Raw genomic sequence first — 24,735 nt, 5'->3', positions numbered from 1 at the left:
GACACCACTTTGAGGTGCAAGAAGAAAGGTCAGGACATAGAGAAAAATGCACACAGAACGATGAGAGAGGATGAGGAGGGAGCAAGCCTGCATCAGAGCACGGCTGATGTCTCGGAAGCCACCAAAGGCACCCACCAGAGCCTTCCCCACCTGCCAAGCCCCTGCAGCACCCGGAGGGCAAGCCGGCTTCCTGAGGCCATGCGGAGTCCAGGGCAGAGGGGACAGTGGGAGGGGCTGCCTGTGGCAGTGGCTGTTCACATCAACAGCACTCAGCCGAGGCAGTGAGGATGAGGACGAGAGCCGGGGCAGCTGACTGGGCCCAGGATACAGCTCACAGGAGGGGCGTCTGCACACACCTTGCAACTGCAAGGCTTCTTCTCAAAGGCAAGTGCACTTGGACAAACCAACACGAGGCTACTGACACAGGGTGAGAGAGTTCATAAATATTAATTAAGGATCTAAAACAAACTTCTTTCTCAAATAATTGAAATCTGAAAGCTTTTGGAAGCCAACTGTCCCTGAACAAAGTTTTACAATCGAGAAGTATCTCCTGTTCCTATTTTGTCAAGTTTCTTTGATGGCCGAACAAAAAGAAGCTTCAAGTAATGGAGAAGGCATCATCGGAGTGCAGCTGCTTTCCTGGCTGCCTGTGCCGCTCCTGTCTTCCAAATCCTATGCTTGGAGGCCCCCGGAGGGACATTTTTGCCAGGAACCAACCTGACGTTAAAAAGATGAGTGTGACACAGCTGGCTGGGCAGGAGGGTGGAGGTGGCCACAGGAGTCTGCCCATGCCCTGGCCAGCCCGACCATGCTGCCGAGTGCTGAGAGGCCGCCCCACCCAGAGGGCACAGGGCAAACCCTAAGCACTGAGAGTTTTGCCCGTGAAGCCTCAGGGGATGCCCTGTGCCGCATCCTTGTGCCTCGTTGACCAGCCTGCTTGCTAAAGGAGCCCAGGGACCTGAGCCTGCAACACCGTGAGGGGTGAGAAGAGCATGCTGCTGTGGGTGCACCGGACTCAAACCTCCCATCAGAAGTTACAAAGAACCCCAAATGCGCTTCAGAGTTCCGCCAACCCCTGAGCCAGGCTCATCCCTGACACAGCGAACCCACTGCAGCCCCCGTGGCGCACACCCCAAGCACCACCCAAGGGAGCCCCATGGCCAGGGCTGTGTCAGTCGCGCCGCTTGGGGCAGAGATGGCTCTTGGGGCAGGCAGACCGGTGTGGGAAAATTCTACGCCAATCAACTGCTTAAAGAATTGGGGAAAATAGAAAGTCAAGAAAGGGCTCCGATACACAAGGGAAACCGCATGTGAGAACCGGCACTCCCAGCAGGGAGATGTCACTCTCCAGAGGCCATGGAGATGGCAGACACCTCTGTCTCCACAGTGACCCAGATCCAACTGAAAGTGTGCAGGAAGCCAGGTCTATTGACGCTGAAATCCAGAAACCAAGGTCCACAGGTGAATGGAGGCATCTTCAGCCCTGAGGAGGCCAGGCTGTGTCTCCTGATGCCTCTGAGGGTGGGCACAGCAGGCAGCTCCCTGTGGGCAGAGTCCACGTGGTCCTTATTCCCCTCCCTGGGGACAGGGCAGCACAGTCAGACGCTGAGACATGAGGCCACACGCAGGGGGGCACCTTCCTGCCTTGGCCTAGCCCGACCGCCTCTGGAGTCAGGAGGCCGTGGCAGCCACACCACAGTGTGGCTCCAGACACGATTCTGTGGACGGATTCCAGGATTCCAGACAGATTAAATCTCCGTGGAATGATGAAAATTAAAATTTACTTGATTATGGAAGTCTCTGATTTATTCCAGCCAAAATATTAAATGAGCCACTAAGAATCACCACAAAGCAATCGCCAGGGTGGCGGCACAGCAGAAGGACAGGTGCCCAGGCCGGTGGCTCTAGCTCTTCACCTCTGCGACCTCCTTCTCTGCCTTCTCTTTGGCCTTCTCCTTCTCCTCCACCTTCTCCTCTTTTTCCAGTGTTGCTACAATCTCGGCCACCTGGCTGGTGGAGATGTGAACATCTTCTTTGTCCACCAGCTCAATCACCTACACACATGGGAAAGGGAGAGGCTCAAGTGGCTGCACCCTGCAGCACAGTGAGGCGGGGCGGGTGGCAGCAGCATGCATGCAACCGCTGCCTGTGGGCCCCTGGGTCCTCAGAGCACCAGTTCCCCCAAGGGGGGCCACAGGCCCTGGGGAAGGGGCTCAGAGAGTGGGAGGACAAAGGAGCCAAGGGGCTGCCTTGGCAGGTGGCAGACAGCACAATGGGGCTGCCAGGGTTCAGTTCCTGCTCTGGTCGGGAACCTGGGCCATGGCTTCTCAGGGCAGAGTATGGTGACATGCAGGGACTTTGTCCCCATTCTGCCACCTAGAGCAGCAGGGAAGGGAAGGGCAGCTGTGCAGTAGATATCGGATCCTTGCTTCCAAACTGAACTGCAAGGAACCAGCCAATGTTCCTGATAGACGTTTAGAAAATCACTAACCTGAACCAGCCAACGCTTGTGATAGATGTCTGGAAAATCACTAACCTGACACATGCACTGGGAGCCACGAGGCAGCTTCCCCTCAGAGATGTCAGTGATTGGGAAAATTGGCGTCCACACTCAGGCTACAGCCCTGCCTTCCCTCCAGAGACTGGATCTTGGGCCAGGGTCTCCCGGGTTACCCTGGAACCTGAGTGGCTGCACTTGGGAGCTCAGCCCAGCAGTCACCTCTCAGCCTCGGTGGCCCCTGGCAGGTGTGAGCTGCCCCCCGGGTCCCGAATGCAGACGCCTCTCAGTCTCGGGGGTCCCCGGCTTCCCTACGCAGACACCTCTCAGCCTCAGAGGTCCCCGGCTCCCCTATGCAGACGCCTCTCAGCCTTGGGGGACCCTGGCGGCTATGAGCCGCCACCCGGTTCCCTGTGCAGTTGCCTCTCAGCTTCAGGGGCCCCTGAGAGGTGTTTGCCGCCCCCCGGCCCCCACTGTGCCACCAGCTGGGGGTGGGGTCCAGGGAGGCGCGTTGTGGTCACTCGGCGCATTTGTTGTCTCAACACTTGAGTTTGTAACTTCAGTAATTTCTCACTTCTGATGTTTCCAATGAGAGCAGTGGCTTAAAGGAGCAGTCGCAGCGACAGACCCAAACCCGACAGGAAGGGGTAGCTGCCCAGGAGGGTGCCGGGCATGCAATGAACAGTCCCCCTGCCCCGCCCCACCCCAGAGCAGGTGGCAGCTGGCCCGCGCGGTCCGCAGTGAGGCCCACCTTGACAAGGTCGTCGATGTTGACCTTGCCGTCCTTGTTTTCATCCAGTGCTGCAGCCAGGCTGGTGAGCTTGCTTTCAGGAATGTGCTTGACTTGCTTCATGGCACTGATGAGCTCGGCGACACTGATGACGTTCTCCCTGTGGGAGCATAGCCTGCATGTGGCCACGGGCAGATGTCCTGCTACACGGGGCCTCACTGCCCACACCTGTGGCTGCAAGTGGTCAGCACTGACACAGGCAGCTCCACGTGAGCCAGGAAACCCCCAAGGTATGATCCCATCCTGAATACACTGCCAAGAGCTCCCAGAGCCAGCCTGGACACAAACACAGAAACACCACCGGGTCCAGGGTTTCCACGGGCATGTCTGCCCCTCAGTGGCCACCCCTCCGGGGCCATGGCTGCTGGGCAGTGGTCCTCATGCCTGTGGCCACTTGGCAATACTTTCATGATCATGGAGGCTGTGGTGCTCTAGGCAGATGAGGGCCTCCAAGAGCAGGGACAAGAGCATGAGCAGGGTGCCACAGGCAGCCTGCCTATAACGCTGTGGGGGTGGGGGTGGAGATTTGGAGCCTGCAGGGCACCAGCTGTTGCCCAACAGCTGTTTCATTCGCCCAGAAGGGACTCACACAACGGCAGCTCCCTCAGCCACTGCTGCAGCAATCTGGGACATGTCGGGCAAAGAGAAGGCCGACTGCCGGAATTGGTGTCATTACTGAGTGTGGGTGGGGTCAGGAAGAGGGAGAGGCAAGAGAGAGCCTGGTAATTCGAGGAAACAGAAGCCAAGAGAGGCGGAGGCTGGAACAGGAGGGGAGAGGGCTGTGGGAAGAGGAAGAGGGGCCAGGAAGGGAGGAACTGCTCTCAGAGAGGCAGAGACTGAGATGCCAGTGGGTCCCTGGCTGGGACTGCTGGGTCAAAGGAGGAGAGGCAGCTAGGCAGAGGCCAAGATGTGCCCTTTGGAGCCAGAAGGGCCCAGCTTGGATCCAGCAAAGGGACCAGGCATCCTGCGTGAGTCTCCCATCCCTCTCCCACGCCCGCCACCGCACTCACCCCGTGGGCATGCCGCTGGCCGGGGCCAGCTTGCCAGCTTGCTGGTCCATCTCCAGCTGCGAGATCAAGCCGTCAATCTGCCCGATCATCTGCTGCACCCTTTTTGTCAGTCTCTTGCTGGCTTTAGATTCTTCCACGTATTTTTCTTCACCAGTCTTTGAAAGCTCCTTCTTGATCTCCTGCAAGTCCTAATAAAATTATTTTAGTTGTAAAAAGTTTGTCTTAAAAGAAAAAGGGGGCCAGGTGCAGTGGCTCACGCCTGTAATCCTAGTACTTTGGGAGGCCAAGGCGGGCAGATCACCTGAGGTCAGGAGTTCGAGACCAGCCTGGCCAACGTGGTGAAACCCCGTCTCTACTAAAAATACAAAAATTAGCTGGGCATGGTGGCAGGCGCCTGTAATCCCACTTACTCGGGAGGCTGAGGCAGGAGAATCGCTTGAACCCAGGAGGCAGAGGCTGCAGTGAGCTAAGACCATGCCAACGCACTCCAGCCTGGGCAACAGAGCGAGACTCTGTCTCAAAAAAAAAAAAAAGAAAGAAAGAAAGAAAAAAGAAAAAGGAATCTGGTTGGGCACAGTGGCTCATGCCTGTAATCCCAGCACTTTGGGAGGCTAAGGCAGGAGGATCACTTGAGGACAGGAGTTCGAAACCAGCCCAGGCAACATAGCGAGACCTTATCTCTACTAAAATTCAAACAAAAAATTAGCCAGGTGTGGTGGTACACACCTGTAGTCCCAGCTACCCAGGGGTATGAGACAGGAGGATCGCTTGAGCCCAGGAGGTCGAGGCTGCAGCGAGCCAAGATCACACCACTGCACTCCAGCTTGGGTGACAGAGCGAGACCCTATCTCAAAAAAAAAAAAAAAAAAAAAAGCTAATAAATTAACTTGTAAAGGTAATTAAATCCATTAATTCAAACCAGAGAAAGTTACAAACTGTATTTCTATCATACAAATTTCTTATTTTTGTACACTGCCTTTTTAGCAAAAGATACAGAATCTACTCTGAATCTCAATTTCCTTCATATTTGTTAAAGAAAAATTAAGTGAACGAATTAATCAAGGAAATTGTCTTTTTTTTTGAGATAGGGTCTTGCTCTGTTGCCCAGGCTGGAGTGAAGTGGCATGATCTCAGCTCACTGCAGCCTCCAACTCCCAGCCTCCCACTCCCAAGCGATCCTCCTGCCTCAGACTCCGGAGTAGCTGGGAGTACAGGCACACGCCATCATGCCTGGCTAATTTTTGTATTTTTTGCAGAAATGGGGTTTCGCCATGTTGCCCAGGATGGTCTCAAACTCCTGAGCTCAAGTGATCCTCCTGCCTTGACCTCCCAAAGTGCTGGGATTACAGGCCTGAGCCGCCAGTGCCCAGCTTTAAGTGTCTTTTTAAATTTGAAGTTGTTTTTTTCCCCACGAATAAACATCATGGGGAGGCGAGGAGAGGGGAGGGAAGGAACAAGCTGAGCTGGTGATAAGCACCTCACATCCAGTGGAGAACCCACAAGGCATGAGGCTGTCATAAATCCAGAAATGGCAAATTATTTTTGCCAATTGAAAAATCAGTCATCACTACCAACAGAGCTATGAAAACAGTTTTAAAAAAGTCATATTAGGGGCCGGTCGTGGTGGCTCACGCCTGTAATCCCAGCACTTTGGGAGGCTGAGGCGGGTGGATCACGAGGTCAGGAGATCGAGACCATCCTGGCTAACACAATGAAACCCCGTCTCTACTAAAAATACAAAAAATTAGCTAGGCGTGGCGGTGGGTGCCTATAGTCCCAGCTACTCAGGAGGCTGAGGCAAAAGAATCACTGGAACCCAGGAGGCGGAGGTTGCAGTGAGCCGCCGAGATCACGCCACTGCACTCCAGCCTGGGCAACAGAGCTAGACTTTGTCTCAAAATCATATTAGGAAGTAATATTTACAAAAAAAAAAAGAAAAAAAAAAAAGAAGAAAATCACCATGGAAGAAAAGAAAAGCCACTTTTACATAATCATGAATAAGATTTCATCATCAAGTGACCAAACTCTTCATGAGACACCTTCCCATGTTTAGAGACTAAAAGATGTGGCCAGGCACGGCGGCTCACACCTGTAATCCCAGCACTTTGGGAGGGCGATGCAGGTGGATCACTTGAGGCCAGGAATTCGAGATGAGCCTGGTCAACATGGTGAAATCCTGTCTCTACTAAAAATACAAAAAATTGAGCTGGGCGTGGTGGCACATGCTTGTTGTCTCATCTACTCGGGAGGCTGAGGCACAAGACTGCTTGAACCCAGGAGGTGGAGGTTGCAGTGAGCTGAAATTGTGCCACTGCACTCCAGCCTGAGCAACAGAGCAAGACCTTCTCTCAAAAAAAAAGGTGCACATGCATCTGTGGCCAGAATGGCACACAGCCACATTCTAGAAGATTGGTCCAGCCAGAATGGCTATGGAAAAGTTACTGTATAAGGTTTATTTATAATTTGCTTTCCTCTCCAAATACTCTCTGGCCAGCTTATCGAGTATCTGACGGAAGTATTATGTAATACTTTTGGGGCCAGTACAGCGATTTTACTCTTCTTGCAGTCTCAGAGTCCAGGGAGCAAATCCCACCCACCTCGCTGTAGTCCTGCATGTCCTCCTTCAGCAGCTCCAGCTCCTCCTTCTCCTTGGTGAGTGACTTCTTCTGTTCCTGCAGCTTAGAGCAGGCATCGCTGAGGATGTCAATTTCCTCCTTAGTGATCTGTTCCTCCTGAGATAAAAATGGTCAAATAATAAAGCCTGAGCCAAGGGAAAGAACTAGCCTGTTCCCAAGTGACCGGCTGCTCTGTTCATATTATATGGACAGCCCAGGGCAAGAGTCTCACTGGACGCTCATTGGTAACAAGAGACCAGCAGGGTTCAGGTTCAGTGCTATGCTGGCTGCATGCATGCAGTCACTGTCTGCCCTCATATGCCGAACCGCATTTGTTTAAAGCGTGTCATCTATGAATTGACACATGTACTGTGAAACCTTCACTACAGTCAAAGAGTCACCTCCAAATGCATCTTCATGTCCCCACTGGGACCCGCCGCCCACCCCCAGCAACCTCAGGTCCACCTCCTGCCACGGCAGACTTGGGTGCATTTTCTAGCATCTGAAATAGACGGATCAGCCAGTGCACGCTCTTTTTTTGTCTGGCTTCTCTCCCTCACTTATTCTGAGATGTGCTCCTGTGGTCGTGTGTTTCTTGTTGTTTTTTGAGACAGGGTCTCTGTTGCCCAGGCTGGAGTGCAGTGGTGCAATCATGGCTTGCTGCAGCCTTGATTGCCCAAGCTCAGTCTCCTGCCTCAGCCACCCCAGGAGCTGGGACTACGGGCACACATTGACATGTCTGGCCAACTTTTAATGTTTTGTAAAGACGGGGTCTCACTATGTTGCCCAGGCTGGTCTCAAACTCCTGGGCTCAGATGATCCTCCCACCTCGGCCCCCCACAGTGCTGGTATCACAGGTGTGGGCCCCGTACCCAGCCCCTCTGTTGGGTTTTTCTTTCCCTCAGCAACACTTTACAGCAAGCACTTCGTGGACAGCATTTGCATATCTTTTTCCAAATTTATCCCTAAGTAGTTCATTTCGGGGGGTGCCATACCGTTCAAACCTTCTCTGACTACTCATGACCATAGTGAAGCACAATTGATGTTCACACCATTTCTAAATAAAGAGTTTTCCTTTTTCCTTTCTGATGTATATGGTTTTGTTTTCTGTATCCAACTGCCCTGACTGAAACCCCCAGGCTGATGCTGAGCTCAGACACCAGCTGATGCTGAGCTGAGGACAGACACCCTCATCGGCATCTCACCACTGAGGGTGATGGCAGCTAGAGGTGTTTCAGCGGATGCTTTTGACTGGGCTGAGAAAGCTGCCCATGTGTGCAGGACATCTGCGTATCAGGAACGGATACTGGGTTCTGCCATATGCTCTTTCTGCAGCTACCGAGATAAAACATTCCCGGCTTTTCTAATTTAGTCGGTTGTTTTTTTTTTTTTGAGACGGAGTCTCGCTCTGTTGCCCAGGCTGGAGTGCAGTGGTGTGATCTCGGCTCACTGCAAGCTCCGCCTCCTGGGTTCACGCCATTCTCCAGCCTCCCAAGTAGCTGGGACTACAGGCGCCCACCACCGCACCCAGCTAATTTTTTATATTTTTAGTAGAGATAGGGTTTCACCGTGTTAGCCAGGATGGTCTCGATCTCCTGACCTCATGATCCACCTGCCTCGGCCTCCCAAAGTGCTGGGATTACAGGTGTGAGCCATCGTGCCTGGCCAATTTAGTCTGTTAATGTGGAAATTACATTTAAAAAAATTTTGGCCAGACGCAGTATCTCAAGCCTGTAAACTCAGCACTTAGGGAGGCCGAGGTGGGAGGATCGCCTGAGGTCAGGAGTTCGAGACTAGCCAGGCCAACATGGTGAAACCCCGTCTCTACTAAAAATACAAAAATTAGCCAGGTGTGGTGGTGGGCACCTATAATCCCAGCTATTCAGGAGGCTGAGGTAGGAGAATCACTTGAGCCTGGGAGGTCAAGGCTTCAGTGAGCCGAGGTCACGTCTCTGCACTCCAGACTGGGCAAGAGAGTGAGATCCCATTTCAAAAAAAAAAAATTCAAGCCAATTTGTATTTTTTGGACAAATCCCATGTAATCATGATTCTTTTTACATAATAGTTCTATTTGATTTGCTAAAAAGTTTAATTTTTTTTTTTTTTTTTTTGAGACAGAGTCTCATTCTGTTGCTCAGGCTGGAGTGCAGTGGCGCAATCTCTGCTCACTGCAAGTTCCACCTCCCAGGTTCACGCCATTCTCCTGCCTCAGCCTCCTGAGTAGCTGGGACTACAGGCGCATGCCACCATGTCTGGCTGATTTTTTGTATTTTTAGTAGAGACAGGGTTTCACCATGTTAGCCAGGATGGTCTCAATCTCCTGACCCCGTGATCCGCCCACCTCGGCCTCTCAAAGTGTTGGGATTACAGGTGTGAGCCACTGCACCTGGCCCCAAAATTTTTTTTATGGCTGGGCACGGTGGCTCACCCCTGTAATCTTAGCATTTTGGGAGGCTGCGGCGGGAAGATCACTTGAGGTCAGGCGTTTGAGACCAGCCTGGCCAACATGGTGAAATCCCGTCTCTTCTAAAAATACAAACATTAGCCAGGTCTGGTGGTGTACGGCTGTACTCCCAGTTACTTGGAAGGCGGAGGCAGAAGAGTCGCTTGAACCTGGGAGGCAGAGGCTGCAGTGAGCCGAGATGGCGTCACTGCCCTCCAGCCTGCGAGTTTAAGATGGAAGGCACCAGGAGGCATCCCATGTAGGCAGCACAGGTGCCTGGAGGCTGCACCTCACAGGCTGGCATGGGGAGTCTGAAGATGCCGCAAGCCCAGATCACCCCACAGGAGGTGACGGCAGGTTGGGCCTGTGGAGGAGGCTTCACCTTGAGGGGCCACATTGCCCTCCATTGTCTGCGCAAGCTGACAAAGGGCCCTGAAAGCTGCCGACTGGCATCTCTACCTGCCACACTGTGGGCCAGGGTGCCAAGTTCCTGGCAGCCTCAGCTGTCGTGCACCCAGGCACAGTGCAGAGCCCAGCCGGACTCACTCTCTTCCCAACCACCAAGCCTCCCAGGGGCCCACTGGCCTCATCCTCAACCCCTTGCACCATCTCCTCTCACTGAGGGCTATAGGTGCCCCAGCTAACCTGTCCCCATCCCTGCCCCACAACGGTCCACAAAGCCAGGCCACGCCCTCCTCAGCCTCCAGTGCCCCAGAACCTGCCTCGTTACCTTCAAGCCCCCCAGCACCGGGGCAGTGTCCTTCAGGGTCTCTGACCGCAGGACTGTGTCAGACACTTCTGGCTGCAGCTCAGCCCCTAGCCTTTGGGGAACGGCTACCACACGTTCGGGCTCAACGTCCTTCTGAAAGGCAAGGCGACACCGGCCCGGTGCCCGCCGTCACACAGAAGCAGACTTCTCAATCCCTGATGCTCAGAATGGATGGCAGAGGCCACATTGGGAGCAGGCCTGCCGGTGACAGCGGGCAGCACACCTGCCACAGGAGGTCCCTAGGGAGGCTCCATGCAGCTGCCAGGTCACCTGGGGCCCTCTCTGGAACAGGCTAGAGCACCTCACCCATCTCTGGTCTCCCCATGACTCCACCAAGCTGTCCTGTCACTTGCAGAGAAGGAGGCTGAGCCTGTGGGTGGGCACCATGCATGTGACCCAAGAGGACCACAGGGCCCGCGTTGAAGAGGAGCCCAGAGCCTGGGGTAGTCTGAGGCTCCTCTGCCAGCGCCCCTCACAGCAAGTCCCTGAGGAGAGAGTGGGCACTGCTGTGTGCTAAGCTTGCCCCTCTGAGATGGCTAAGGTACATCTCCCATGAGCACCACCGTGGCCATCAGGGAGTCCCAAAGTCAGAGTTGCAGCCACCACACCCGGGCACCCTGTCTCCCTGACCACTCCAGGGGGAAATAAAAATGCAGGACAGAGCTATAGGGCCACGCACGTGGGGGGCCAAGCACGCGGGAGGCCAAGACTGTGGGCTTGTGGGGTTTCTTTTTTTTTTTTGAGACGGAGTCTCGCTCTGTCGCCCAGGCTGGAGTGCAGTGGCGCGATCTCGGCTCACTGCAAGCTCCGCCTCCCGGGTTCACGCCATTCTCCTGCCTCAGCCTCCCGAGTAGCTGGGACTACAGGCGCCCACAACCGCGCCCGGTTAATTTTTTGTATTTTTAGTAGAGACGGGGTTTCACCGTGGTCTCGATCTCCTGACCTTGTGATCCACCCGCCTCGGCCTCCCAAAGCGCTGGGATTACAGGCGTGAGCCACCGCGCCCGGCCGGCTTGTGGGGTTTCTAGGGAGGCTGGGTCAGGACAGCCTCATGCCCCACGGAGCAGGGCCACCGCTTACTGCCGCCTCCGAGCGCTTCTGCAGCTCCTTCTCGCGGTGCTCCTGCTGGATGGCCGCCTCCTCTTGCAGCGTGGCCTCCAGCTTGGCCTTGTTGTCCACCTGCTCGCCCTCCACCTCGGCTGCTTTCACCTGCGCTTCCTTTGCCTTCAGAAGAGGGTACACCTGGGAGTGAGCCCCAGAAACTGCCAGAGGCCCCTGCTGTCCCTAACCTCTGTCCTCTGCCCCTGTCACCAGCTGGGCTTCACACACAGGACAGAAGGCACTGCCGAGGTGCCGCCTGCAATTGCTGGGAGTCCTCTGGGCCACCCTTTGTGCTCGCCCGGTGACTCCTGACGTGCAGGGAAGGAGCACAGGCGCTGCTGACACAGTTCCAAGGGCCGTAGCACAGATCCACAGCAGCCAACATGTGGCCAGGTCAGGACCACACAGGGGATGGCAGGCTAGGGGCCGGTGAAGAAGGATGGAAGGAAGGGGACAGGTGGCTGGGTGGGGGCAATAGCAAGGGGGTAGAGGGGAGGTTGTGTGGGTGGGGGGCTCCTTGCCCATGGTTGAGGAATGAGCGCTCTTGCACGCCTCCCCCGACCACAGAAAAGCCACCCCAGAAGAGCGGGGCCAGCTACGCAGAGAGGAGGTAAAAGGGTCTCCGACAGCACGCACCACAATCTCTGGGAGGGTCTGCAGTGTGGACTTGAGCTGGTCGGCTGGAGAGAGGGTGTCCGGGAGGTACATGGCCCGGGACAGGATGAGCAGTGATGTGGGGATTTCCTGATGCAGGTGCAGGTCCAGCCACTGCAACCAAAGCCACATTCAGCAGATGGGCAGCCCCTCAACCCCACCGCCAACACAGCAGGTCAACCCATCTCATCACCAGAAGAGCCCTCAGAGAAGATGGTGTCTCAAGTTCTAAAAGGTCTATTTGTTGCTCTGCTGTGTGACCCGATGACGGCCTTAGTAAACAAAACACCAGAGAGGCTCAGGGGTCAACAGCCCCCACAGCGAGGACCCCAAGGGCCTCAGAACAGGGCACCAACTCTCCACTTAAAAACACCCCAGGGGCTGGGCACCTATAATCCCAGCACTTTGGGAGGCCCAGGTGGGCGGATCACCTGAGGTCAGAAGTTAGAGACCAGCCTGGCCAACATGGCGAAACCCCATCTCTACTAAAAATACAAAAATTAGCCAGGCATTGTGGGGCGCGCTTGTAGTCCCAGCTACTTGGGTGGCTGAGGCACAAAAATTGCTTGAACCAGGGAGGCAGAGATTTTATCGAGCTGAAATCGCGCCACTGCACTCCAGCCTGTGTGACAGAGCAAGACTCTGTCTCAAACAAAGAAAACCAGCCCAGGTCAACATATAATGGGCCCGCAGAGGCAGTGCCACTGAGGCCGGTCAGCACTCAGGCCCCCGCAGGCTCTGCACAGACCAGGTTCTGGGACTGGCTGCTTGAGTGACACCAAGACAATCCTCCAAATGCGCAAGAAAGACCGTGACAATGTTTGGAGACAAACTGAACATGGGGCAAAACATGAGAACAAACCCTAAGAGAAGAAAGGCAACGCTGAGAGGTGGGTAGAGAAGGAAAGTGTAAACACATGACACTCGGGCCCCCAATGCACCACACTCCCCTGGGGGCTGAGGGGCTTGGGAAGGGACGGCATCTGCCCCCCTGCTCAGATGCCCCTGTGTGTGTGGCCCATGTCCCCACGGAGCTCCAGAAGGCTGGGCAGAGTGCTAGGGAGGTTAGCACCCATGCCAGACAGAGAAGGCTCTGCTGGGGAATCGATGGAAGACGCAGCTGTGGAAGGCAGGGGGTGCCACAGGATCACACCATAAATACTGTCTGTGTCGAGAGGGGAAGTGTGTTCACACACTTTCATCTACTCTTGCAGGTTGTGTGAAAAACCCGGCAGGAGGATGACGACCAACAAGGGCATGCCAGTGCCAGGGCACTGGGAGGAAACTGGCTGGAGCCCTGCACCCCTTAACCTTTCCATGTAAGAGTGAGTGGCCGGGGCCACCACTGCCCAACCTACAAGCCACTTGATCTGACGGCATTGGGAACAGGCACCTGCTCAGGGCACGGCCAAGAGAGGGGGCAGCTCCAGACGTCAGACCACGCCATGCCACCCAAACCTTCCATGGCCCCAGTTCAGAAAGAATCAAAATGTGAACATATCTGACATCTCAGAGGTGAACTCTAGTCCTCATCTGACTACAGATAATCAAAATAGTAAGTTACTAAGGTCTTTAAAATCAACTAAAAGCAAACAAGAAAAAATCAAAGCAATATTCAAAAGGCAATGAAAAGCGAGAATGCAGGGGTGTGAATGTGGTAAGACCAGAAGAGGTGAGAAACAGCCCAAACATCCTAGCCGTCCCCAGAGAGGTCAGAGTGTCGCCTCGCCAGGCCCGCCCAGAGTTTGAGAAAAGCCTCCAAGTGGCCTTTCAAGGCTGACGTTTCCCTTGAGCCAATGCTGGCCTGGCATAAGGCAAGTATTCACGCACCTGCTTCAGCTGGCCCCTCAAGCGGTCTTCCGTGACGCCCAGGGCCCGCATGCCTCGTGCCCGACATGCCGCCTGCAGCTCCTTGACGTTCAGGCTGTCCACCCCTTCCTCAGCAATCAGCTAGAAAACAAAGCAGTGAATTATCATCCGGGACAGCTGCTGGTGGGTCACCGTGTCTATGTGAACACCTCCAGAGTAAGTGGCTAACAGGTTTTGCCAAGCAAGAATCAAACCACTGCCACCAAAGCCCAGTTCTAGGTTTGAAGTGGCTGGAACCCTGTGATGGAGGGTCAGGATCTTGGGAAGTGCAGAACGGCCACGACCAATCCCCTGAGACAAAGAAGTCCACCTCCATCCCTCTGTCCTGATGGCAGAACCAGCCCCACCCTGGCTACTCCTGTCACCTGATGTTTCTCCTGATCCCCACAGTCCACCATCTGCCAAAGTGTGCCCAGGATGGAAAAGAAAGAGGGACAGAAGGAGAGGGAACCAGATACTCTGAAGATACATCCTGACCCCATACCCAAAGGGCCCCTCTCTTCTGCTCAGCCCAAGGTCACTGTGACCCCAACTGGAAAAGCAAACAGGAGTCCCAGAGATAGAAGACACCAAGGCATACAGGGAGCAACAGGTGAAGAGAGACACAGAGAAGTAATGACAGCCACCACTAGGTAGATGCTGGCAACAGGGCTCCCACGCCAGGACTCTGCAGCAGGGCCCATCATTTTAGAGTTCACTCCACCTCACAACCACCCTGTGGGGTAGGCAGTACCACCATCTCCACTTCTTTTTTTTTTTTTGAGACAGAGTCTTGCTCTGTCGCCCAGGCTGGAGTGCAGTGGCCGGATCTCAGCTCACTGCAAGCTCCGCCTCCCGGGTTTAGACCATTCTCCTGCCTCAGCCTCCCGAGTAGCTGGGACTACAGGCGCCTGCCACCTCGCCCGGCTAGTTTTTTGTATTTTTTAGTAGAGACGGGGTTTCACCGTGTTAGCCAGGATAGTCTCGATCTCCTGACCTCGTGATCCGCCCGTCTCGGCCTCCCAAAGTGCTGGAATTACAGGCTTGAGCCACCGCGCCCGGCCATCTCCACTTCTAAAACCAAACTTGACATAACTGTGGACACACATCCAGTTTTAACAAGTAACAGAGCTCCTGTGCATAAGATGCCTCCCCTAGTGTAATGTCTCACCAGCAGCACTGCAATGAGCACATGCCACCCACCCAGTCAAGACAGAGGCCACCTTCCCCAGCTCCCGGTGCTGTCCGTTCAGATACGCTTGTCTCCACGTCTGCAGCTGTCACCTGGAGTGCTCTCTGAACAGGATCATGCCGGACATCACCTCTGGGGTTCCCTGAGGACCCACTGGGGGTGCTGTGGGTGTGCTGGGTTAGGCCTCTCACTGCCACGCAGCATTCCACAGCGTGCGTGCCCTCCTTAGCCAAACCCTTCGCCCACCGAGCTGGGCTCCTCTGGTTGATCAGCAATGAAGCTCTTTCTGTCTGCTTTCTCCTCCCTGTCCTCCTGTGGGCTGGCTGACCTCTGTTAGCTTTCGCTCTGGGGGTCTGAGTCTCTGTGCAGCATTTTTAGTGTTGCTCTGCGGATCGCGACACACAGTCCACGGGCGCAGCTCACTGCAGTGCGGTGGGGTCGGCACTCCCCCACGAAGGCAAGCACTGAAGCCTCCCCTCCGTCTGTTCTCAGCTGTCGCCTCCACCGCATCGTCACCTCCACCCCACCACGGAGCACGTCCCTCTGCCTCGCTTGCTACAGAAGGTGCAGGGAGAGCGCAGCCTGCTGTGCCGACCCTCACTCTGGTTGCTGGGAACTCCTCCTGCTGCCACGAGGTACTTTCTCTTACTGTTTCCTCTCTGGTCGAGGAGCTTCCCTCAGCCCTTCCTTTAGGGGAGGTCTGCTGGTGACAGTCGCAGCTTCCTTCCCTCTGATACTGCCTTGGCTCCCCGTCATCGCTATATTTTTGCTGGTGATAGATCCTGGGTTGACAGTTCTTTTAACAATTGAAAAATAATGCTCCACGTCCTGTGGTCTCCACAGTTCCTGGACCATTGTCATTCAACTTTTCCCCTAATAGTAAAGATGTCGTTCTTGGCCAGGCACAGTGGCTCACACCTGTAATCCCAACATTTTGGGAGGCCGAGGTGGGAGAATCACTTGAGCCCAGGAGTTTCAGACCAGCTTGGGCAGCATAATAGTAAGACCTCATCTCTACAAGAAAAATAAACAAAACTAGCCGGTGTGGTGGCGCACACCTGTGGTCCTAGCTACTCGGGGGGCTGAGGTGGGAGGATGGCTTGGTTCTGGGAGGTCAAGGCTACAGTGAGTTGAGATTGTGCCACTGGACTGCACTCTAGCCAGGGCAACAGAACAAGACACCATCTCCCCCAAAACCCAAAAAAAAGACCTGGCATTCATAAATGAAACAACAACCACACACACATACACACACGTGTACGTGCACACACATACACACACACACACGATGCCTTTCTCTCTTTGCCTTAAAACTATTGTCTTCAGGTTCATTAGTTTGACTCTGATGTGACTTGGTGTGAATTTTTTTGGATTTATCTTATTCAGGGTTCACTCAGCTTCTGACATTTGCAGATTTACATCTTTAACTGAGCCTGGGAAGTTTTCAGTCAGCCATTATTTCTTGAGGTACTCTTTCAGCCCTGCTCTATCCTTTCTCCTCCGGAACACCAGATAACACAGATGGTCAACACTTGCTACAGCACAGGCTGTGGGGCTCTGTTCAACGTTTTCTACTATTTTCTCTCTGTTGTTCAAATGGGTAATTTCTATCATTTTATCTTAAAGTTTACTCGTTCTGTATTTTATCTTCTCCATTCTGCTGTTGACCCCACCCAGGTTTTGACTTTGGATACTGCATTTTTCATTTGGTTCTTCTTTTTTATTTTTATTTTTTTAAGAGACAGAGTCTCCCTCTGTTGCCCAGGCTGGAGTGCAGTGACACAATCATGACTCACTGCAAGCTCAATCTCCCAAGCTCAAGCAATCCTCCCGCCTCAGCCTCCTGAGTAGCTGGAGCTACAGGCGCAAGTCATCACGCCCAGCTAATTTAAAAATTTTTTTGTAGAGGTGGGGGTCTCACTATGTTGCCCAGGCAGGTCTCAAACCACCGGGCTCAAGGAATCCTCCCACCTTGGCCTTCCAGAGTACTGGAATTACAGATGTGAGCCACCGCACCTGGCCTTAGTATCTTCTCTGAATATCTTTTAATATTAATATTTAATAATATCTTTTCTTCTCTTTCTTTGCCAAGATCTATTTTTCAAGTGTTTTACTCTGTTGTGGCTTTTGTAGCTTTGCATTGGTGGCTGTTTGAGGCCCAGGTGCAGGGTCTCTAACTGTCATCTCAGGGTTGGTACCAGGCGTTGCCTTTTCTCATTCACTGATACCTTCCTGCTTCTTCAATCTAGATCTGACTTCCAGTTTGTCGCAGCTGACCTCCTCTGGTGCATGGTGGCATGGGTGGTGGGTATTCTAATTTGCACAGAGTTTGCAATTGATGATCTGGCATCTACTAATCCCAGGGCCAAGCTAACAAGGCCAAAGCTGTTTCCACCTCCCTGTGGTCCAGCTTTCAAGCACCAACCACAAACCCCAACGTCTGTGTTTCCCTTCCTGCCCAGTCAGACATGTCTCCACCTGCTGCACACAAGGAAGGCAGGCATCGTCCCCCCGAGCTTACTGCTCCCCATGCGTGTGGAGGCTTTGTGGGGCCAAGTGACAGGGAAGCTGTGGGTAACACATTTCTCTCAATGGCAATGACCTCTCCATGTTGTCACTCATTCACATCCATAAGCTAAATCCTAGGCATATTTCAGAAGTGGTGGGAGCGCTGCCTCGGAAGAAGTGCAGGCTCCCCACCCAGCCTCCACAGACATCCGCGGGAGCGGTGCTGCTTGCTACCGCTGGGAGCGGGTGCGTGGGAGTTCCAGCTCTCACAGGTGCCTCTCCCAGCAGGAGGGCAGAAGCATCTCAGTACTGTCTCCTACCTGGCTCCCACGGGCACAATGGTAGACATGGCCTTGTTCCTGCTGGGCAGTGGTCAAAGTCCCAACTCCCCGCTGGGTCCCCCAGGCCACCCCAGCGGTGGGGAAGTGTGGCGGACACACTATCAGATGAGAGGAAAGCTCAAGCCCCCGACGTGGTCTCCACTGACACTACAGGGGCTGGCCCCGCTCAGCCTTCTCTGACACCATCCCCGCCAGGGCTAGGGTGCCTGCTGGGTCCCAGCAAGGGCAGGATACAGGCTTCCCACATGGCCTTGCCTTGATTCGTAGGAATGACTGGCCCTCAACCTGCTCACCAGAGATGCAGGCATTCCCTTCCTGGAAGAGGCCAACACTGCCCTGAACCTCTTTATCTTCCATACGCAACGCCTGCATCCAGGAAAAATGAAACACTGCAAACAAAATCAAAAGGGAAAGCAAAAGAAAAAGGCCTACGGATCACCCAGTTATTAGAGTAATCAATGTGAACTAGAGTTAGTGCGTTCAAGAAGACAAATGACAAAACGAACAGTTTTACCTGAGAACTGAAATCTTAAATTAAGAGCTCCTAATATGAATAAAAGAGTAATTAGCTGGGCACAGTGGCTCACACCTGTAATCCCAGCACTTTGGGAGGCCAAGGTGGGCAAATCACTTGAGGTCCAGAGTTCGAGGCCAGCCTGGCCAACGTGGTGAAACCCTGTCTCTACCAAAAAATACAAAAAATAGTCAGGCATGGTGGCGGGTGCCTGTAATCCTAGCTACTCCAGAGGCTGAGGCAGCAGAATTGCTTGAACCCAGGAGGTGGAGGTTGTAGTGAGTTGAGATCTCGCACTGCACTCCAGCCTGGGCAACAAGATTGAAACTCCGTCTCAAAAAAAAAAAAAAAGAGGAGTAATCAGACCCAGAAGGAGGGCAGCGCCCTGAAAGCACAAAAGGGCGTGAAACACAGTCAAGCGCGTGCGATGGACGGGACAGGGCAAAGGGGCAAACGGACCCTCGATGAGGCCCCTCCTCATGGGAGGAGAGAGGCACGGAGGCGCCGTCATCAATAAGCAGGACGAACACAAAGACAGACACACCTAAGCAAGTTATTGTAAAACGGATGAAATCCAAACACAGAGAGATCATCCGAGAAGCTGCCAGAGAAAAGACATCCATCTTCAAAGGATCTGCAATCTGCAAGTGGCAAGACTTCTAGTGAGCTTATTTTCCATTGTTCAGCATCTTCCCGAGTCTCTACAATGAGGACATGCTGCTTTTGTCATCAGGAAAAAAAAAAAAGGTAAACGCTATAGCTGTGGCACAGAGTGTGGCCGGCTTACCTTGTCGTCTGCTTTTATGGAGCGCAGCCGCATGGTGAGCTGGAAGCGCAGGAAGTTGTTGGTGCCGATGGACTGTAGCTCCAGCAGCTTGCACAGGGCCACCAGCTGCGGCCGCGTCAGGTTGTCCAGGGTAAGCTCATCCTCAAATAATTTGGAAAAACGCATGATTTCCTCATTGCTGGGCCTCTCCCCCGTCTCCCGGATCTGCGGAAGTGGTCACAAGGGTCATCCCTGGGGTACGTGCCCACCCAGCTCCCTCCCATGACCAATCACATTCCCAAAAGGTGCTGCCTCTCATCCTCAGGGACTCAAACCATTGACTTCTTTTTTTTTTTTTTTTTTTTTTTTTGAGACAGGGTCTCGCTCTGTCGCCCATGCTGGAATGTAGTGGTGTAATCTCGGTTCACTGTAACCTCCGCCTCCTGGGTTCAAGCGATTCTCCTGCCTTAGCCTCCCGAGTAGCTGGGATCACAGGCTGCGCCACCACGCCCAGCTAATTTTTGTATTTTAGTAGAGACAGGATTTCATCATGTTGGCCAGGCTGGTCTCAAATGATCTGCCCGGCTCAGCCTCAAACCACTGACTTCTGACTCAAGTGCTGGGCTAGCCTGGGGAGAGGTGGTATCTGGCCTCTGGACCTGCCCTTCCTGAGCCAGTAAAGCTGAGGCTGCTGTCTGCTGGGGGAGAGGCCTGGGCCTACCGGCTGCTGCATGCAGGTCCTGTGATCCTCTCTCTGCCACAAAAGTGGCTGGGACCCTGCTGCTCTGGGGCAGGAAGAGGTGCACCCGTATGCACCGACATCTCCCACAGATGACTGCCTGAGCCTTGGGGGAGGGGTGTGCCATCTAGCTCTTTAGGGAGAGCTAGATTCCCTTAGCACAGATCACTCAGAGCCCTTTGGGTGACCCTCTGTGGTTCCTCCCACCTGAGGGACAAGCCACCAGCTCAGTCTCTGCCAAGAGCTGGGTTAGGAGGGTCCCTAGCAGAGAGGACAGACGAGGGAGGACGAGCCTGACTTGGTGCCCAGCTCAAATCGTAACATGCAGGATGCCAGCTCCAAGACATGGTTTCAGGTGTGCTCCTGGGGGCCAACCTATGCAGCACACCAAAATGCGGGTGACCGCAAGCACGTCCTTCTTGGCAGCTCGGCAGCCCAGGAAAGGTTGGGACGAGCCCCTCCTCCCACTCTGCAAGGTGCAACATCCTGGGTGAGGCTCCCAAAGCATGGCTCCCCCTAGAACATCTTGCTGGAACCACCACCCACTCCTTGGGGGCTCAGCAGCCCCATGGCCGTGCCGCCTCCTTCCAAGAGGCTTCTCTGTGGTTAGGCCTTGGCCTGGCAGTCTTTTCTGTCAAGGGTCAGACAGCAAGTATTTCTGGCTTTGCAGCCATGGAAACCACTCGCCTCTGTGCTGCAGTGGGAAAACCCCACAGACAAGGCACACGCATGGCTGGAGTTTCTAGCCCCAGGTTTAAGCTCTTCCTGCACTTCAGACATCCTTCTGACTCCGAAGTGTCCCAAGTCCCTCAAGCCAATTAAACTGGCCTCGTCAGCCCCATCTGGTCCTCAGGGATCTCGTCCATGGCACCCACCCTCTCCCCCATCCTCACCTCACGCCACATGACCACAGGAAACCTCGAGGGCCGCTCCTCCTCTAGAGCCCCCACTGCTCTCACAGTCCAGGCCTCTGACCAGCCCCTGGGACCTGGGACCTTCTTGACTGAGTCTAGCCAGAGGGCAGTGCCCAGCAGAGGAGCCCGGCCAAGCCACCCACACCTCACAACATCAGGGTCTCGGGCCCCTCACGGGTCAGATTCTACTGTGCCTGGAGGACTGCAGGGTGATGAGACACAGACACCCGTGATTCTGAAGGCTGACGAGGAGCAGCCACCACAGCTCAACTCACTGGGAGCTCAGGGAGGCCAGACTCCTGACACTCCACTGGCCCCCAACTGAGCCTCCTGGGTAAAGTCTCAAGCGCCAGCCAGCCACCTGGGGGAGCTCCACTCTGCTGAGCACAGCGAAGGGGAAACAGAAAAGCAAGGAAGGCTCCCTGGTGAGGTCACAGGGACTCAGACGCATCACAGCACCTTCTGGAAAAATACAGAGAAGTCTTTGGTGGCGCTGCCCTTGGCTGCCTTGTTCTTCAAGGCCATCTCTTCGATGGTGTCCTGGAGGAACTTGGCCAGCTCCAGCTTGACCCGAAGCTCCTTCTTCAGTCTCTCCTCCTGCAAGGGCAGAGAAGGCACTGCACTCCAGGCCCCGGCCTCTCCTGCCGGCACCTAGACCCTGGGGCCTCCTGGAGGGTGGGCTCAGGAGTGCACTCCAACTGCTCAGACTGTGGTTTGGGCAAGGAAAACATCTCACGTTTGTGCCCAACCCCCACCCCCAGAAACATTTCACAAAACACTGACTCATATAAGTGCAATACATTCTCAAACCCTTTTATTTCATGGTTTTAAAAAATACCCCTGTGGGCCAGGCACGGTGGCTCATGCCTGTAATCCCAGCACTTTGGAAGGCCAAGGTGGGTGGATCACCTGAGGTCAGGAGTTCGAGACCAGCCTGGCCAACATGGCAAAACCCCGTCTCTACTAAAAACACAAAAATTAGCCAGGCATGCACACCTGTAATCCCAGCTACTTGGGAGGCTGAGGCACAAGAATCTCTTGAACCCAGGAGGTGGAGGCTACAGTGAGTTAAGACTGCACCACTGCACTCCAGCCTGGGTGACAAAGTGAAACTCCATCTCAAAAAACAAAACAAAACAAAACAAAAAACAAACAAACTCGTGTGATCCCCTAAAGCAAAGGTTGGCACACTTTCCATTAACAGGCTAGACAGGAAAGCATTTGGCCTTCATGGGCTGTGTGGTCTAAAACAACTGCTTAATTCTGCTGGTGCCTCACAGACAAGACACATGATTGGGCATCGCAGGTTCCCACAGGGGACTGAGAACAGGCAGGGTCCAGATCTGGCCTGTGGGCTGCAGCTGGCTGACCCTGCCCCAGAAGGACCTCACAACTCCCCTACAGCATGAGGAACACTGGTCTAGAAAACCTGTATTTTAAAACACATTGAGCTGGAAGCAGTGGTTCACACCCGTAATAACAACACTTTGGGAGGTCATGGCAAGAAGATTACTTGAGCCCAGGAGTTTGAGACCAGCCTGGGCAACATAGCAGATCTTGTCTATAAAAAACAAACAAAATAAATTAGTCAGGCATGGTGGCTTAGCCTGTAGTCCCAGCTATTCGGGAACTGAGACAAGAGGATCACTTGAGTCCAGGAACTTGAGGCTGCAGTGAGCAGTGATCGAGCCATTGCACTCCCGCCTGGGTGACAGGGCAAGACCTGTGTATGGTGGTACACGCCTATAATCCCAGCTACTTGGGAGGCTGAGGCAGGAGAATCTCTTGAACCCGGCAGGCAGAGGTTGCATGCAGTGAGACAAGATCGCACCACTGCACTCCAGCCTGGGTGACAGAGTGAGACTCTGTCTCAAACACAAATAAATAAATAGATAAATAAATAAATAAATAAAGAGAAACAAATCCAAAACCCAGCATCCACTGAATAATTATCGCATAGCACAAGGACGATATGAAGATACATAAAGTCTCGAAAATGTCTAGCACTTGAAATAGTCACAAACAAGGAAGCTACCACAATGAATTTCAATCTTGTTCCAAAACAAGCAGTTGGGATGCTGCCCTCACCTTGATGGACTGAGTCTCAAATGTGGATGGCAACATGTTGGGGAAGAGCTTCACAGCAACAGGCAGCAGAAACTCCATGAACGGCACCACCACGAACACGAGGAATGGCACCAGGCGGAAGAGGTCAGCGCAGATCCGGAGAAACTGGAAAGGGGTGGAATCCATCAGAGGGGAGTAGAGCACATGTGGGAACAGGGGCAAGGGGTGTGAGCATTTCTCCTGTAACGGTTTACAGGCACAACCTCAGGCAGCGACTCACACAACCCACCGAGGACTCTAAGTTCTAGAACCACTCAGCAGACCACTACCGAAACCCACTTCTTTCTCAGGGTCCAAAGCAAGTACCAGCAGCCTCCAGAAAAGGAGGGTATAGTGCTGATACCAAGGGCCACTGGGTGCTCCCGGCGATTCGGTCCTCCAAGGACACTGGCCAGCAATCCGGGCTCGGGGCCAGCAAGTGAGGGCTCAGGCTGAGGACTGGGCATGACTAGAGTGGTGAGGGGTCACCAGGATGGGCTGACCCATACCTTCTCCTGGAGGGTGCTCTAGAAGCAGGGCTTCTCTCGTGTTTCCTCAGACTATACTACAAAGCAGTCATTAGGAAAAAACCCAAGTATTTCATTGACATAAACAAACTAGTGCTTGATGCCATTAAAGAAACACCCAATATGAAACAATCAGAAATCCCCGTGAAGCCTGAACAACTGCTGGAAAACAGCGTGGGTGATGCTGCCCCTCCTCGGTGCTGCTCACATGGGTCCTTTGGCCAAGGTGTTCCGTGTAGTTCCTATGTTTCCACTGGCAATCCCAGGTGTGAGCAATCCCAGGGAGACGCCCTGAGAGCAGCAATGTCCTCTTCCTCCTCCCCAGCCTCTCTCTCCCGACCCTGCATTCATGGAGCCAGCCTCTACTCTCATGGACACAAAACAGAAGCTCCCTAACTCTCCTATCTGTCATCTGTAGGAGGGGAGAACCCTGCCTTCCTGTACATTCATTTTTCTATTTATTATTGCACTGGACCCATGGACTCCTATATTTTTTTCACTGATTACAATTTATGACTGTCTTTATTCCCAAACGGTGCCGTATTTGGGCAGGACATATCCTTAAAGCTGGTACGTGTTTTTTGATATGTCTCATTAATTTTTTTAGCAGTTCTACTGAGGTGTAATTAATATACCATAACATTCACCTATTTTAAATAAATTTGGCCGGGCGCGGTGGCTCAAGCCTGTAATCCCAGCACTTTGGGAGGCCGAGACGGGTGGATCACGAGGTCAGGAGATCGAGACCATCCTGGCTAACATGGTGAAACCCTATCTCTACTAAAAAAATACAAAAAACTAGCTGGGCGAGGTGGCGGGCGCCTGTAGTCCTAGTTACTCGGGAGGCTGAGGCAGGAGAATGGCATAAACCCGGGAGGCGGAGCTTGCAGTGAGCTGAGATCAGGCCACTGCACTCCAGCCCAGGCGACAGAGCGAGACTCCATCTCAAACAAACAAACAAACAAACAAAAAAATAAATAAATTTGATGATTTTTGGTAAATTTATACATTGTGAAATCATCACTAAAATCCAAATTTACAACTTTTCTTTTCTTTTTTTTTTTTTGAGACGGAGTCTCGCTCTGCCGCCCAGGCTGGAGTGCAGTGGCCGGATCTCAGCTCACTGCAAGCTCCGCCTCCCGGGTTCTCGTCATTCTCCTGCCTCAGCCTCCCGAGTCGCTGGGACTACAGGTGCCGCCACCTTGCCCGGCTAGTTTTTTGTATTTTTTAGTAGAGACGGGGTTTCACCGTGTCAGCCAGGATGGTCTCGATCTCCTGACCTCGTGATCCGCCCGTCTCGGCCTCCCAAAGTGCTGGGATCACAGGCTTGAGCCACTGCGCCCGGCTCTTTTTTTTTTTTTTTTGAGATGGCATCTAGCTCTGTCATCCACATTGGAGTGC

General features: G+C 53.6%; 1 protein-coding gene across 3 annotated transcripts in view; it reads right to left on the bottom strand.

Annotated features, from left to right (window-relative positions):
• Positions 1-428: 428 nt before the first annotated feature.
• Positions 429-24,735, bottom strand: part of LOC105483840 (leucine zipper and EF-hand containing transmembrane protein 1) — a 43,024-nt gene continuing 18,717 nt past the window's right edge. The window contains exons 4-14 of one of the 3 annotated variants that reach the window (XM_011744851.3): positions 22,790-22,933; positions 21,161-21,298; positions 19,070-19,273; positions 13,710-13,829; positions 11,862-11,993; positions 11,205-11,348; positions 10,086-10,214; positions 6,895-7,029; positions 4,298-4,485; positions 3,249-3,387; positions 429-2,054 (exon numbers count right to left, since the gene is read on the bottom strand). In XM_011744851.3, the coding sequence (XP_011743153.1) occupies positions 1,905-2,054; positions 3,249-3,387; positions 4,298-4,485; positions 6,895-7,029; positions 10,086-10,214; positions 11,205-11,348; positions 11,862-11,993; positions 13,710-13,829; positions 19,070-19,273; positions 21,161-21,298; positions 22,790-22,933 (1,623 nt within the window). In that variant the 3' untranslated portion in view covers positions 429-1,904. Of the gene's footprint in view, positions 2,055-3,248; positions 3,388-4,297; positions 4,486-6,894; positions 7,030-10,085; positions 10,218-11,204; positions 11,349-11,861; positions 11,994-13,709; positions 13,830-19,069; positions 19,274-21,160; positions 21,299-22,789; positions 22,934-24,735 lie in introns of all 3 variants that reach the window. The other 2 variants (XM_011744850.3, XM_011744852.3) reach the window with 2 other exon arrangements.

This window comes from Macaca nemestrina, chromosome 3 (assembly GCF_043159975.1).
Source record: "Macaca nemestrina isolate mMacNem1 chromosome 3, mMacNem.hap1, whole genome shotgun sequence".
NCBI lineage: Eukaryota > Metazoa > Chordata > Mammalia > Primates > Cercopithecidae > Macaca > Macaca nemestrina.
The sequence above is the reverse complement of the archived record's forward strand: the minus strand, read 5'-3'. Positions and strand labels throughout refer to the sequence as shown.